Source organism: Ictidomys tridecemlineatus, chromosome 4 (genome assembly GCF_052094955.1).
Source record: "Ictidomys tridecemlineatus isolate mIctTri1 chromosome 4, mIctTri1.hap1, whole genome shotgun sequence".
Classification (NCBI taxonomy): domain Eukaryota; kingdom Metazoa; phylum Chordata; class Mammalia; order Rodentia; family Sciuridae; genus Ictidomys; species Ictidomys tridecemlineatus.
Window position 1 is genome coordinate 72293744 of NC_135480.1, and position 16804 is coordinate 72310547.

At 34.7% G+C, this 16804-nt stretch overlaps 1 protein-coding gene across 9 annotated transcripts in view; it reads right to left on the bottom strand.

The window, feature by feature from the left end:
* Positions 1–16804, bottom strand: part of Dlg2 (discs large MAGUK scaffold protein 2) — a 1969681-nt gene that overhangs the window by 1478953 nt on the left and 473924 nt on the right. For all 9 annotated transcript variants that reach the window (XM_021725176.3, XM_078046781.1, XM_040285028.2 and 6 more), the window contains one exon: positions 1070–1144. In XM_021725176.3, coding sequence (XP_021580851.2) covers positions 1070–1144 — 75 coding nt within the window. The remainder of the gene's footprint in view (positions 1–1069; positions 1145–16804) is intronic.

The window sequence follows — 16804 nt, forward strand, 5'->3', positions numbered from 1 at the left end:
CAGGAATCCCTCCAAAATTTAGCATCATCATCTCCTTCACTAAAGGTGATCCCATCTTCTCCTAAAAGCAAAGAAGGAAGCTTTTTTCCTTACATGACCTGAATGCAAAGTAGCCTCCCCTAGATCAGTGCCTTCTAACAGTCACAAGTCCTGCGCTTGCAGCTCAGCTGCCACTTTCAGCAGCTTGTACCTCAACAATGCATGCAGATATTTAAAAGCTCCACATATCACTTTTACATTGACTGCAAGGGGGTCCAATGAGGGGAATGCCCCAAAAGTACCTTCATACTTTCTTTTCTCCACCTTACACATATTATTTCATGACAGGCAAATTGTCAGTTATAGCACATGTAATTCCCAGAGGAACCATTGTCATTTCTTTCAGGCAATGTGTGTGTAAGAGAGTATCATACAAATCAGCCACTTTCTTTATTTACTTCAGAGCATAGTGTAGTAGAACAAGCACATGAAAAGAGACAGAGGGTATCTGGGATTTATTGCCAGGTCCACATTTGATGTACTATTCTTACTCCCTTTGTATTTAACTCCCCCATTTGCAACACAAGGATAATGACATAGTACCTGTTTGTTTCTAAGGCACTCGAAAATTCTCTGATAGAAGATTCCACACAAAAACAGAGACTATTTTTACATCAGGAAGACTTGAAAATTGCAAGTCCGTTTACTCATCACTATTAAGCAGTCAACAAAACAATGATAGAAGAGAAAGCATCACTTTTTAAGGCATCTAAAATCAAATATTGCTGAATGTACAGCTCTTCAGAAAGATATATGTACAAATATATTCATTTTAATGACCAAACAAATCTAACTCATCAATAACCCATTTAGAAAAATCCTTTGCAAGTTATCCTGTCTCCCAAATATTTCATAGAATCCCTAATCACAATTATTTATTATAATACATAGCTTTTAGAACTACACGTTTTCCTTTCAAAGGGTCTCCTCTACTTTTCAGAGAGCATTCCAACTCATTCTATTAAGTTTATCACAAAATATAAAAACATTTCTCCTTCTTTTTGGCAAATCTTGGAATAATCAAACTTACAGTACAGTGATGTACAGGCATCCAAGCAGGGGCTTCCACTGAACAATTCTGGGCTGGGCATTTGCCTTGGTTTTGCTGCAAATAAGTAAAAATTATGTTATGTTCCATATATTATGTGCAGCAACATAGACTAGCTGACATATTTATTATCAATATGTCTATTACCATATTTGCAAGCATTACAGAAGCTTCTGAGAATGATCCTTTGGTGCAATGCTACAAAAAAAAAGCAGGTATGCAATTTCTACTCTTATTGATACACAAGAAATTATCCATTGCTTTTTTTTCTTCCTATTATCTCTCTCTCTCTCTCTCTCTCTCTCTCTCTCTCTCTCTCTCTCTCTCTCCCTCCCTCCCTCCCTCCCTCCCTCCCTCCCTCCCTCCCTCTCATCAGTACTCTAAAGACTCAGATTTTGGTATTAGGCTTCCTTAGCATCTGGCCTTCCAGGCCCCATCAGGAACCATCGGACAGATTTTTCTAACACAGAAACTGAATCTCTCTGCTCTTCCAGGCTCCCAGACAATTTTTATAAGATCACTTAAGTGAAGGTATAGAAAGGCTGTATCTCCTCTTTCAGATTGTAACCAGAGATAGTGATTCTCTCTAGAGCATCTCATAGAACTCTAAAATGTTGAGTTAAAAGCAATAAGTCTTAGAGACCTTTCTTGTCACATCAGAACCTGAGGTCCAGAAAAATGAAACAATTTGCTTAGGGAACCAGAGGTTTGGCATTCTAAGCCATATTCTGCCCTCTTCTTTCTACATAAGTAATTTATTTCTAATTAACCTATTCTTATTCTGTAATTTCTGAAAATTAATTTCTTATTGGCTTATTAGAAAGAATGAAGTGTTTAACTAACAATACTGTTTTATCCTTGCAATAATGATTAGTTTTGAAGGGTTGGTTTCTAATAAAATATATTTTCTTTCATTACATAGTGGTAATATAGGCACACTGATAATGTAAATAATCATCAAACAAACCACAGTTGTGATTTACTGAGCTATGGATCCATTAAATTATTATTAGTACCCAAAACAAATATAGAAGCATTATATTATGCCTGTTTTACAGAGGAGAAAACTGAAACTTAGAAATGTTAGGCAAGGGCTGAGGATGTGGCTCAAGTGGTAATGCACTCGCCTGGCATGCGTGGGGTGCTGGGTTAGAAGAATATAAACTTTGGATAATATCAGCACCACATAAAATAAAATAAAGATGTTGTGTCCGCCGAAAACTGAAACTTAAATATTAAAAAATTCTCTTTCTTCTCTCTCTCTCTCTCTCTCTCTCTCTCTCTTTTTAAAAAAAAAGAAAAGAAAAGATATGTTAGGCAAGTTGCCTAAAAATCATCCTGCTAGAAAACAGCATACCTGGGAGGGCAGCAAGAATCTAGCTGATTATACTGCCCATGCTCCCATGCATGTTTTACAAGAAGCTATTTCTGTGGTTTTTAATTTTCTATCTGTTTAATGGGGCTTACAGCATGCCATCATCTAACCCAATTTCATCTATCAATGATCCTAACATTTCTGACTTACCTCAATGAAATGCTGAATTCAGTGCTCCTATCATTCTAAGACTTGTATGTGATTTATAAGCTTTTTAGAACAACCTTTATTTAGGTGATCTATTTTTAAGGCATCACTAAGCCCTGAAGTGCTGTATGAATGATTGTGGATAAAGTCACTATAAAAATAAACTTAAACCATCAATCTCTATACAGTTTTCTTGGTTAAAATATGACGTGCAGCACCAGCAGGATACATGAGTCCATTGGATTCTTGTCAGATGACCACAATTTTAAGTCAAGGTTGGCTGTGTGCTTACTGTCACAAGATATTTTTGGTAGGCACATCTGTAAAATGAAGTTAGTATTGCCTAATTCCTGGAATTATTATCACTGATAGGTATAGATTTACTTCAGAGTATTATCACAATTTTCAAGAATGGATACTTATAACAACACATACAGTGACCAAACAATTTTATCCCTATTTTGATAGTCAAGTTATTTAAATAAATATAATTTATTGACATGTGGGATCAAGTCTTTTGAAATTTGAAAGCATTTTTAAATGTTATTTGTTATTATTTCTAACTTTGAGCATTAAAAATAGACTTTATGGTGAGGAATATCTCCTTTGGACTAATTCATAATTATTGTTGTTATTAATAGTAATAGTAATCTTATTTTACATCTAGAGTTCACATCTTTATGAAACATAATAAAGAGGAATATTCAATAAGTAAGGGAGCTGAGTAAAGGGATATTAAGTATGATGAATGCATAAATAAAATAAGTTTGTATTTCTTTAGGTGTACAATGTGGTAACAGAAGATGGACATTTGTGTGAGACTCTCTCTTATTCCATTATTACCTAATTTTTTACACTAAGGCCTTCACAATAGTATTCTAAATAAGCAAATTAGCAGTATGATTATACATACCAAGACAGACTAAAAGTTCTACTGAAGACAGATGTCCTATGAACATAAATTGATTTTTCAATCAATAGTGTGCAACCAGAAAAATAAGATTGAAAAGAAGATAGGGCCTTGGATTTCAGCATAGTATTTCCATTAATCTGTCTGTGGAACTTTGGGAAAGTCTTTCTAACACTTCAAACTCACTTTACTCATCTGTAAAATAATAGGGTTAGGTTAGATACAATTCATTGTGGAGACAGGAAATGTCAAATTTACTCATGGATATTATCCAAAGTTTATAATCTTCTCAATAATTTAATATGTTCCCTCTGCCAAAGGGGTTCACCATGAAGTTGGATCCACTGAAGAATGATTGGTTAGAGGCTTAAAAATACCATTAAGAAATGAATATTCCCCTTTGAGTTTAAGCAATAGCAACCACTAGACCAAATGGTCTGAAAGACTCTTCCACTTCAGTGTGGCTATTGGAAACCCTAACAATCATTACTGTACTTCTTAAGAGGAAGCTTAACATGTATCAAGGAAACCCCTAGAGTAAGTGGAGAAGTAAAGGGGTCTTAAATTCTCTTTTTTCCTAGAAGTGTAGAGGTATTGAATATCTTTTTCAGTATCCTTTTTTTTTAATATATATATTTCATGTGTACACTGTGACATGACAGAGTTTGGAGATACCTCCTAATTGGCAGATTACCAATTCCTCAAAGGCCTGTTAGAACCAATATAAACACTAGGGAAACTGGCTCTACACCACAAGGTTCTTTTATGTTTCATTGTTTCTTTTTAGTTACACCTAACAGTAGAATTCATTTTTTTACATAATTATACAATCATGGAATATATCTTGTTCTAATTTAGACCTCAGTACCTTTCCTCTCCTTCCCTTTCCTCATCCCCTGCTCCCTTTCCTCTATTGATCTTTCTGCAATTTATACATAATCATTTCTTTTAAATTAATTTCTTATGGATGTACACAATGATGAGATTCACAGTGGTAAAATTCATATATGTACACAGGAAAACTATTTCAGATTCATTCCACTCTTTCCTTTCTCCATCCCCTTTCCCTTCCATTCATTACCCTTTGTCTACTCCACTGAATGTCTAATCTCCCCCTTCCCATGTTATGGGTTAATTTCCTCATATTAGAGAAAACATTTGAAATTTGTGTTTTTTTGTGTGTGTGATTGGCTTATTTCACTTAGCATAATCATCTCCAGATCCTTCTATTCACTGGCAAATGTCATAAAATCATTCTTTGTTACTGCTAAGTAATACTCCATTGTATGTATATACAACATTTTCTTTATCCATTTACCTGTTGAAGGGCACCTAGGTTGGCTCCATACTCAGCTATTGTACTGTTATAAACATTGATGTGGCTGAGTCACTGTTGTGTACCAGATTTTAAGTCCTTTGGATATATACTGAGGAGTAGGATAAGATCAAATGGTGGTTCCATTCCTAGTTTTTTGAGGAATCTCCATACTGCTTTCAGAGCAGCTGTACCAATTTGTAGTCCTACAGCAATTTATGAGTGTACCCTTTTCCCTACAATTTCACCAACATTTACTATTACCTGTATTCTTGAAATTGCCATTCTTATTGGAATTAGATGAAATCACAGTGTAGTTTTAATTTGCATTTCTCTAATTGCTAGAGATGCTGAACACTTTTAAATATATTTGTTAACTGTTCATACTTCTTATGCTGAGAAGTATCTCTTAGTTCCTTGGCCCATTTGTTGATTGGGTTACTCATTTTATTTTTTAATTATTTCCATATTCTAGAAAATAATGCACTATCTAAGGTGCAGGTGGCAAAGATTTTCTCTCATTCTTAGGATTTCTCTTTATGCTCTTGTTTCTTTCCTTTCTATGAAGAAGCTTTTTAATTTAATGCCATTCCATTTATTTGTTTTTTATTTTACTTCTTCTGCTTTAGGAGTTTTCTTAATGAAGTTAGTTCCTGAGCCAATATATTGGAGTGTCGGGCTGCTATCCATTTATCATTTATTTCTTCTGCTATCCATTTATCATTCAAAAGTCTCCAGGTGTTAAAGTGGCTTTTATTTCTATCTTACTGATTTCTAATTTCATTCCATTATGATCTGATAAAATGCTAGGTATTATCTCTATTTTATTTTAGCATTTGCTAAGATTTGCTTTGTGGCCTAAAATATGGCCTATTTTAGAAAATGTTTCATGTGCTTCTGAGAAGAAAGTGTATTCATTCAATCATTGATAATTGACATATAGAATATTTCACCTAAGACTAAATTATTAATTGTAGTTTCTAGTTCTGTAGCTTCTTTATTTACATTTTGTTTGGATAATCTATCCAGTGATGAGAGAAGTATGTTAAAATCATCCAGTATTATTGTATTTTGGTCTATGTGATTTTTAATATTAAGAAGGGTTTGTTTGATATACAGAGGTATTCCATTGTTTGGGTGCATAAATATTTAGGATCATTATTTCTTATTGTTGTATGATTCCCTTAAGTAGGGAATGACCTTAATTTTCTCTTCTGATTAATTTTGGCTTAAAGCCCATTTTATCTCATATGAGAATAGTAATCCCTGCTTTTATACAAGTTCTATGTGAATAATATGTTTTTCCCATCCTTTCATCTTGAGTCAGTGGATGCCTATGAGGTGAGTCTCTTGTAGATAGCATATTGTTGAGTCTTATTTTTTAATTTATTCTGCCAAACTATGTCATTTAATTGAAGAATTTATACCATTTATATTCAATGTTATTATTAATAGATGATTTTTATTTCCTGTCATTTTTAGTTCATGTTTTTACATTGAGTTTAATTCTCATTTGTTTGACTATTTTTCTATTGCTGTTCCTCCCTCTGGTGTGTTAGAGTCTGTAAACAAGTCAGGATGGTGCCTGGCATTTTGCCAGAGGGAGTGGTTTGTGAGGTGGCGCCAGTGAGCCATTAAGTGTGGAGATTCCTTATTGGTTGACTACTGTACCTATTTTATGTTAATTAAGATAAGCTGTGTGGAATGTATATATACCACTCTTGTCCTACAATAAACGGCTCCCATTCCTGCTGTATCAATGTACACAAGTTGTTCGTCACCCCCTGGTTATTTTGCTGCAGCTGGACTGTGGCACTGGTGGTTTTCACTTTTATTTTGCATTTATTCTTCATGAAATATTTTAATGAGTATGTTTTGTAATACAGGTTTTCTAGTTGTGATTTCTTTTAGCTTTTGTTTATCATGGAAAGTTACTATTTTCATCTTCAATTCTGAAGCTTAATTTTTAAGTATAATATTCTTGCTTGTCATCCATTTTCTCTTTGAGCTTGGTGTATATTATTGCAAGAACCATTAGCTTTTATGGTCTAGGCTGGGAAATCTGTTGACATCCAGGTTGATTTACCTCTAAATGTGACCAGTCATTTTTCTCTAGCAGTTTCTAAAATTCTATCTTTATTCTGTATGTGAGGCAATTTTCATAATGTATCTTAGAGTGGATCCATGGTAATTTGTACATTTGGAGCCTTGTATGCCTCCTATATTTGAATTTCTATTTCATTGTTAAGGTTAGGAAAATTTTCTGGTATTATTTAATTGAAAAGATTGTGTATTCCTTTAGTTTGTATTTTGGAGCCTTTGTCTAACCTGATAAATCTTAAATTTTTCCTTTTGATATAATCCCATATTTCTTGAATATTCTGTTTATGGTCTCTTAACATCTTTTTTCTATGGTCAACTGTAGTTTCAAGATTACATATTTTTCTTTGATGCCTGAAACTCTTTCTTCCAAGTGGTCTAGTCTGATAGTGATGCTTTCCATTGAATTTTTAATTTGGTTTATTGATTCCTTCATTTTGAGGATTTCTAATTAATTTTTTTTCAGAATTTCTTTCTCCTTTTAAAAGTAATTATTCACTTCTTGTATTTTCTGTCTGATTTCACTTCTTATATTGTCTTTCATCTCATAGAACAATTTATCTATGGACTTTCTAAATTCCTTCTCTGACACATTTCTTCCACTGTGGTGTAAATAAATTGTGTTGTTGAGACATTTTGGGTTGTTTGGTATGACTAGTTTCCTTGATTTTTCATACTGTTTGTATGTCTACCCATCAATCAGTATGATTTTGAAGCAGCGGAGTTTCTATTCTATGAACTTGTAGTATTCCTGTATATTTCCAGTACCTCACAGATTAGGGGAAAATAAATAATAGCAATAACCAAAGCAAACAATATACAGCATTAAACTAAATACTTGGTTCCTACTATGACATCTACAATATTAATTGACACAAAAAAATAACATTAGATTAGCAATTGCCATCAATAAAGACCATAAGAAATCATGTATCATGTGTCATTAAACAAACAATGTGAATGCTTTTGGCTTTCACAGCAGTAATAATTGCAACAGAATTAATGGTAGGGTGGATTTTATTTAAACCAATTGTTGCTAGAAGATGGTATGAATAGAGTTAATAGAAAAAAATATGTGATAGGAAGGTAGAAAAGAGCTATTAATTTCAAAAGGTTAACAGAAAGAATGCAGAAGATATGTAGAATATGATGGCTATGAGGAAGGATGGAGAAAAACAGAAGTAAAAAATTAAAGGAAGAGTGAAAGAGAGAACAATAGAATTTGCCTGTTAGCAGAAAAAAAAGAGACAACGAGAAAAAAAAGAGAAACAGACAAATAAAAAACAATGTAAACCAAAAGCAAAATATATTAAGCAAAAACACAAACCCTGCTGGGTGGGGTAGCACATGCCTGTATTCCCAGCAGCTTGGAAGGTTGAGGCAGGAGGATCATAAGTTCAAAGCCAGCTGTAGCAACAGCTAAATGCTAAGTCAGTGAGACCCTGTCTCTAAATAAAATACAAAAAAGCATGGGGAAGTGGCTTAGTAGTCAAGTATCCCTACGTTCAATCCCTGGTACTCCCTTCCTCCCAAAAAAACCAAACCCTTAAAAGACAAGTCATGGAAAAATAACTACATTTTTAAAAAATGGTACAAATGAGAAAAAATAAATAAATATGTATATGTATATATATGTCCATGAACCATCCAACAAACATACACCAAAAAAAGCCCACATACAAACAAAAATGAAATTAGAAGGAAAAAATATTTTTAATAAAAAATTCAGAAATCTTTTCCACTGTGGTGGTCAAAATAGTCAACAAAAATATATGTTTACTGTCTATACCCAGCTGTTTTTCTATTTTTTGAGCTCTGTATTGAGCACAAGAGTAAGGGTTTTGTTTTGTTTTGTTTTGTTTTGTTTTAAACCCTACTGCTTTTTTGTGTTCCTCACCAGTTGCCAATGGGAGTTCAAAAATTCTCACCTTCCCTTCTCACCAGTATGAGGTAGGATGGAATGGGAGGAATTGTCAACTGGAGTTTTATCTGCACAGACCAGTTCCATGCATTCCCAGGTTGGGACTAATACAGAGTTATTTGAGTGGAGTTTCTGTAGGTGGAGTTCCCATAGGCAGGGTTTAGGTCCAATCAGGCCCCAGGGGCTTTGCTGGATAGTGAATGCTCTGGAGAGATTAGATCAATGTACCTCCAGGGCCTTTCAGTTGCCAGTCTCTGCTCTATTCCAGAAATTTCCCCCAAGATTTCACTCATGGAGTGAAGGAGCTAATCCCTTACCCCCTCTGTTGCTCACAGATCCAGTCTTTCCAGGCTTCCTAGGCTTAGTCCCTGAGCAGATATTCACACCCTCCGTTCAAATTTCTGTCCTACCTCAGCTGGTCCTGTGAGCCACCAGACTCAAAGGGGAAAGAGAGGTAGGCTGTCCTCTACCTCTCTGACTTGAGTTCCTCTGAATAAAAAACTCTTCATGCCTGTTTTGCTCTAGCTCTGCCAAGCACAGCCTAGATCACGTCACAGGTGCCTGTCAGGATGGTGTATCCATCCCTGCTCAATCTCCTGGAACGACTGCCTCAGCTTGGCTACCTCAAGATGGCTCCAGCCTCAGCTTTCCATACACTATTGTATAGTGCAGTGCAGTTCTGAATTAGCCAAGGGCAGGCTACCCCTCCAAATATCAGGATATTCCACACTAAATCTCTGTTTTTTCTGCATTTTCTCTCCCTCTGTTGTATGGCAGTGCTGCTACTGCTGCTGCAGTGCTGTTACTAGTGTTGCCGCTACAAGCTTGGCTCTAATGTAGTCATTTTTGTTCTTTGTTTCATGTACCCCCAAATTTCTGATAATCTAAGATACTCTGAGTTTTAGTGAAATCCTTCTTCACCCATCTCACAAACAGTATTCCTGCTGCTTGAATCCCAGGCCATGGAGTGACAAGAATTTCAACTTTTCTCTAGCCTACCATCTTACTTCACCCACTAGGTTAATTCTTAAGGCAAAAATCAAGCAGCTTAGAATTCTCTTGAGGGCCATTCCAACTTGCAAGGCAAAAATTTGAGATGAAAGGGTGACAGACTCACCTTCCCTTTCTTTTTCATTCATCTACTCAGGATGTTAATACCTATAGATTACTGCAATATGTGTGAGTTCATCAGGATAGAAGGATCTATAATGTTGAACCTCAAAAATAAGTCCCTAAGAAAAAATACCATCAGTAGGTTTGGGTCTTATAAAGACAGGTTGATATCTCCAAGTCTCTCACATTTTGTGATTGTCTTTTTCTGACTTTAACGTGTTGACATATATCATTCAATAACATCCTGAGAAAATTAACCAAATATGCTAACCATTATATCTCAGATTGATTATATAAATATGTACCTCTGAAGAATTTGTATTAATGACAAATATTTGACAAAGAACATTCTAAAGACTTTCTTCTCAAAAGAATGGGACATTCCTTTTTATGTATCAGCTTATAGCTGTTAGAGTGCTTTGGAGTTTATAATGTGGTTATATAGACATTTAGCCATTTCATTCTTAGAAAAGCTTATGAGTGGCAGGATAAGAACTGATTCATTTAAATGAAATGTTGACCTAAATGTACTATTCAAAATAGAATGTTCTTCTAAAAGTAGAATGAGAGTTGAAACATTCTTTTGTTCTAATGCTCACAGTAAAATGATCTCATACAGTTTTTTGACAGTTCTACACATATTCATTTATCCATCTTGTGTTTGTCAAACATGTATTATATTGATGGTACCATGCCAAATATATATAGAGAGAATGTAAAAAATAATTTTCAATAGCCAAAAGCCTCCAACTTTTTAGGAGATATAATACAATTTGTTAAGTTTAAACAGGTTTAAATAGTAGGACCATTCTCTCATTCATTTAATTGATCAATAAACATTGAGTAACTAATATGTGCTAGCTATTATATTAGAAATAAAGACTCAGTATCTGCCTAAAGAGGTTCTCAGTTTTAGGAGACAGACTAAGAAACTCAGTTATACAAAAATGTTACTAATATAAAATAAATAAAATATGATATGGGCAAATATGAAATTCAAATTGGCCATTCTTGTAGAAGGAGTAAGGGATGAGAAATTGCACAGAGGAATTGAGGCCAAAGGCTGGGTTAGTCAAAAGGACTACCCAGGGGGATGATTCAGTTTTCCAACAAAGTTTAAGAAGGTCAAGGGGAAGAAGAGAGCCTTCCAGGCTAAAGGTTCACCACACATTACCTGATTGTGTCTAATACAGGTATTGTTGGTCTTAGTCAAGGAACCCCTCAAATACGGGTCTTAACATCCTATGAATGAAGGGAAAAAGTTATTCTGTAATCCAGAGAGAGCTGAATTCAGACTTTTTCCTCATTTATCTCTACTTTGTAAGACTCTAATTGGGTAGCAGGGTGTGGGTTAAACGAATTATAGCAAGAATTAGACATAAAGAGTGTTATGGTTTGGATGTGAGATGTAAGACAATGCAAGAAGGTTTAGAGGAGAAATGAATGGGTTGTAAGAGTCTTAATCCAATCATTGAATTAAGCTCCTGATAGAGATTAACTGAGTGGTAATTGAAGTGGTAGGGTGTGGCTAGAGGAGGTAGGAATTTGAGGTGTGCCTTTGGGGTACATATTTGTATCTGACAAGTGGAGACCTCTCTCTCTGCTCTCTGATCATCATATGAGCTGCTTCCTTCTGCCATACTGTTCCACCATGATATTTAGCCTCACCTTGAACCCCAAGGATTGGAGCCGGGCTTCTATGGACTAAGACCTCTGAAACACTGAGCCCTCAAATAAACTTTTCCTCCACTACAGTTGTTCTGGTCAGGTCCTTTATTTACAGCATCAAAAAAGCTAAAATAGAAGGATAGAGACCTGATACCATAAAATACACAAGAGAGCTTTAAGAATTTAGTATTTATATAAACACTTCAGCTATCTTTCTCATCCTTTCTGAAAGTCTCAGGTACTTAACATTAAGAAACACAAGTTAAAACATAATGGATATGCTCAAAGGGCACAACTAAATGACTTTTTGCATGACAAAACTTTAAGGACATATAATAATGTGTGTATAAATAGACCGTGAATTGTAATGTACTTTATAAATGTTATGAGTAATTGTAAAACTTCAATTACTAAAAATATTAATATTTAATAGTTCATTCTTGTTAATAAAATTATTGGGACATTTTTTCTGACTTATAGTCTAACATATTTTCCATGTATCAAGAGTTAAAGGAACTTCCAAAACAATTTTTTAAAACTGCTTTCAGAATAATTTCAAATGATAATTTTTAGAAATATGTAGATACAGGCATATAATACATACACAAAAACATAGTTTTGTGTATATACGTGTGTAAATACATAGAAATGTGGCTTTTGGGGGATGGTTTTGTTGTTGCTTCTTTGTTTTGGTTTTGTATTTTTGGTACTTAACCACTGAGCCACATCCCCAGCCCTTTTTATTTTTTATTTTGAGACAGGTTCTCATTAAGTTACTAAAGGTTTTGCTAAATTGATGAGGCTGGCATAAAATCCTTGATTCTCCTGCCTCAGCCTCTTGAGCCACTAGGATTATATATGTGTGCCACTGCTCTGGGCTTAGAAATATGTTTTTATGTATATGCATTTATGTTTATATGAATACTTTATCTGACCTTTATCTTTTGTCCATAAAGATATATAACTTCAAAGCATGATATGTTAAAGAAAAAGAGAAAATCAAATTTTTCTGGGTGCCAAAGTTGAAAATAGGTAAAAATACATGCACACAATGGTACACTGGAAGTCATAAGACCTCAAGATGAAATAAAAAGGAGTTTTCAAAGAAGGTGCTAGACTACAATTACAAGTTTCAAAGGAAATTGCCAAGGACCAGTTTTAGAACTCTGAAGCTTTACCAGGGTATACAAAGTTTGGATGGTTGGAGATTTAGAAAAGGAAGGGGTTGTGAGATCTCACTTTTTACCAACAACTAGTAAAAGAGGCATCAATCAATAAAGTGAAAATATAACTTTCTTGGATTGGGGAGACTAGTATACTGGGATCTAACTCCAATCTGAGAAGTTTAACTAATGAGATGATATTGAAAATTGGTTATTGAGTCAGAAGAGGTGGCTTCATCTGGGCCGACACTCTCAGAGTTTGTTAAGGCAAAAGATCCATTCTGCAAATGTGGTGTTTACTAAGACAATGCTTTATATAGGATGAGCCACTGTAAAACTTGAGGTTAAAAATATGAATTCAATAGTAAAGGAGAGAATTGAATTATCCTTCTATGCAGATGATATGATTCTATACATAGAAAAACCTAAAGACATCACCAAAAAAAAACTATTTGTAATTCAGTAAAGTAGCAGAATACAAACTGACATACAAAAATCAATAGCTTTTCTATAAGGCAATAATGAACACTTTGGGAAAAAATATAAGGAAGCAATTACATTCACAATAAACCCCCCAAATTAATTAAATACTTAAGAGTAATTAAGGATATGAAAGACTTCTACAATAAAAATTACAAAACACTGAAGAAAGAAACTAAAAAGTAGAAAGACCTTTAATGTAACCGGATTGAAGAATTAATATTGTTGAAATGTTAATAATGTAACTCAGAGCATGGATATCAGGTGGGTTCTTTGTCTCATGAATTCAAAAAATGAAATCCACAGGGTAAGAACAAAGCAACAAGATGTATTAGAGTAATAGAAAGAAAGCAGAGCTCCCAAAGATGGAGGGGCTCCAAAAGAGGGATGTCCACAGATGTCTGTTGTCTATAGGTTTTCATTTGCTTGATCTGTCCTTATAGGTGTTTGGTGGGGTATAGGTTTAAAAAGGGGGCAATCAACTCTATTTTGTCTTCTCCAACAAACATGGGGACAATAGTTTTCAAGCCTTTATTACCATAAGGGTGGTGGTGAGAGTTTGTTGGCACATGGGAAGGTGTTTTAGAGAAAATTCTGTGGTTGACTGTTGCTAGGGGTGGGGGTAGGAGTTACTAAGGAAGAGATGTTGCTGTTGAAGCTGTCAAGGTCGCTGTTGTTTTCCAGACCCAATGTCTTATTCTAGGATGGTATGGTTTCATTCCCTCTTTCCCTTCTCCAAGACCCTTATTCTATCTGCCTTTATCCATCCTTCCTCAAGACTACCCAAAGTGATCTACAAATTCAATGCAATCCTTGTCAAAATGCCAATAACATTCTTCACAGAACTAAAAAAGCATCCTAAAATTTATATAGAAGCACAAAAGACCCTGAGCAGCCAAAACAGTTTGAACAAAAAGAGCAAAGTAGAAGGAATCACAATAGCCAATTTCAAGATATACAACAGTCATAGTAACAAAAACAGCATGGTATTGGTATAAAAACAGAAACATAGACCAATGTAACAGAATTGAGGACTCTGAAATAAATTCATCCATCTTTAGCCAACTGATTTGCAAAAACAAAGATGCTAAAAACATACCTTGGAGAAAGAATAGTCTCTTCATCAAATGGTGCTGGGAAATTTGAAGACTGATACTAGATTCCTATTGTTCACCCTGTACAAAAATTCAGTCAAAATGGATCAAACAACTTAATGTAAGACCTGAAACTCTGAAATTATTACAGGAAAACATAGGAGAAACGCTTCAGTCATCAGGGAAATTCAAATCCTACACAGGATTCCATCTTACTCCAGTTAGAATGGCTATTATCAGACACACAGACACAGACACTAACAGATGCTAGTGAAGATGTACAGAAAAAGGAACACTTATACACTGTTGGGAGGAATGAAATTAGTACAATCACTATGAAAAACAATATAGAAGTTGCTCAAAAACCTAAAATTAGAACTACTATATGATCCAGCTCCTGGGTATATATCTGAATAAAATGAAGTCAGAAAGAGATTCTCACATACCCGTTTTTCTTGCAACACTATTAACCATCACCAACATATGGAATCAGCCTAGGTGCCTATCAACAGAAGAAAGGTAAAGAAAATATGGTATATTAAAAAAGACAGAGTATTACTCTGCTATAAAGAATAAGATCCTGTCATTTGCTGGAAAAATACTTAAAACCAGAGGACAACACATTAAGTAGAAGAAGCTAGAAACAGAAAAACAAGCCTCATATGTTTTCTCTCATATGTAAAAGCAAACAAACAAACAAAGACCTGAAAGAGGAGGACCTACAAGGGGAGAGGGGAGGCAGGTAGAAGTATGGAGGATGAACACAATCAACACATGATATATGCATGTGTGGAAATATCACAGTGAATCACATTAATTTATAAAATTATTATGTGTAATAATTTTTAATTATTTTTTTAAAAAATAAATGTAGCATCCACATTATGGGAGATTTAGTTAGAAAGACTTAGAAAAGAAAATTCCCAAAGAACCACAAAAGTGCCCCTGAAAGAAAAACTTTAAAGTCAGACTGCCCAGGTTAAAATCTCAGACCCACCATTTACTAACTAGCTGATCCTAAGCATGTTACTTAACCTCTTTTTGCCTGTTATGAAGATTAAAGGAGTTAATATGAGTAAAGCACTGAGAACCTTTCCTGTACATAATCAACATTCTGTAAGGGTCAGCAATTTTCTTTGTTGTTGTTATTAGTATCATTATCATCATGTGTCAGGCTCACAAAACAAAATGCACAGTGCCAGTTCAATGAAAACTTTTGCTCTTTTTTTCTTATTTTCCTCTCATGCTCCAAACTTGAAGGATCAATAACCAACTGATAAGGGGAAGGAAATAGAAGACTACAGCATCTCCTTTCCCCAAAGCAAATGCCTTACCTGAAAATTTCATAGGAAGAAATAAAAGAAAATCTGGAAAGTACTCAGAATTTTTATATACGGCATGTGACAATATTACAGGATTGACACTGTATTTGCAATTTTTAAGTGATTGTAAGGCTTTTTATTGCTTTGAAATTACTAGAAAATCATGGAAGCTCATTGAACTACTCCAGTTTTTAGTTAGAGGACTACCAAGACTGAACTGTTCTAAGCAAATGATGGGGAGCCCAAAATAAAGTGCCTCCTATTATTACATCCCATGAGTCCTCCTTATCCAACGTATCAATTGGAGATGCAAAAAAAAAATGTAAGTAGTGCTAATTTTTTCCATTCAACTTGGGCATAATTGCTCATATTTCTCAATATATCACTTCATCCCTTCCTGATCTTTCCATTTGCTTTTATTTTCTCAAATTTCAAAAGATGTTTAAAATAAGTTGGCCTAATTTGATTCCGAGGAAATCCTTACTAAGATTAAAGCCATGCTGGGGAGTCATGCATTTGTCTCTTCTATAAATGAAGAAAATGCTGCTGACCTATTCTCCACAGGATGCTGAGAACAAGGGGTTTTCAGCAGGGCCATAATGGTGGTGCTGAGTCACCCTCATACTTTCCAAAATCCCTTGTGACTCCAGAAAGACATTTGCCCAAGCTAGCAGAAGTATAGTCTGTGGCTAATGTATAAAAAGGATTAAAACTGCAATGTTAAAATAATATTGTAACTTCCTAGCTACTCAAGTTAACTCTGATGGTGGGATAAGCTCACAATTCCCAGGATGGCAATATTTCAAGACTATAAATAGAAGCCAATGCTGTGACCTGGTATTTCATGGTCTCAGAGGCAGAAAACAATAGTGGAATTAGACTCAGAGCATTTCCCAGATGTATAATGAAATAATATTTACTGAGCAAGTATTAGATGACAGCCACTTGGCATGTATTGTTATCTCAATTTATCGTTACATTAACTGGAGAAGTAGTGGAGGAGAGTGTTTTGATACTTGGAAGAAATTATTGAAGCTGGGTTAGAATGCCAAATTATTCACTTTTTAGGTCCATGCTATTGGATAAAGTTTTTAAGTCTCTGTTTTAGT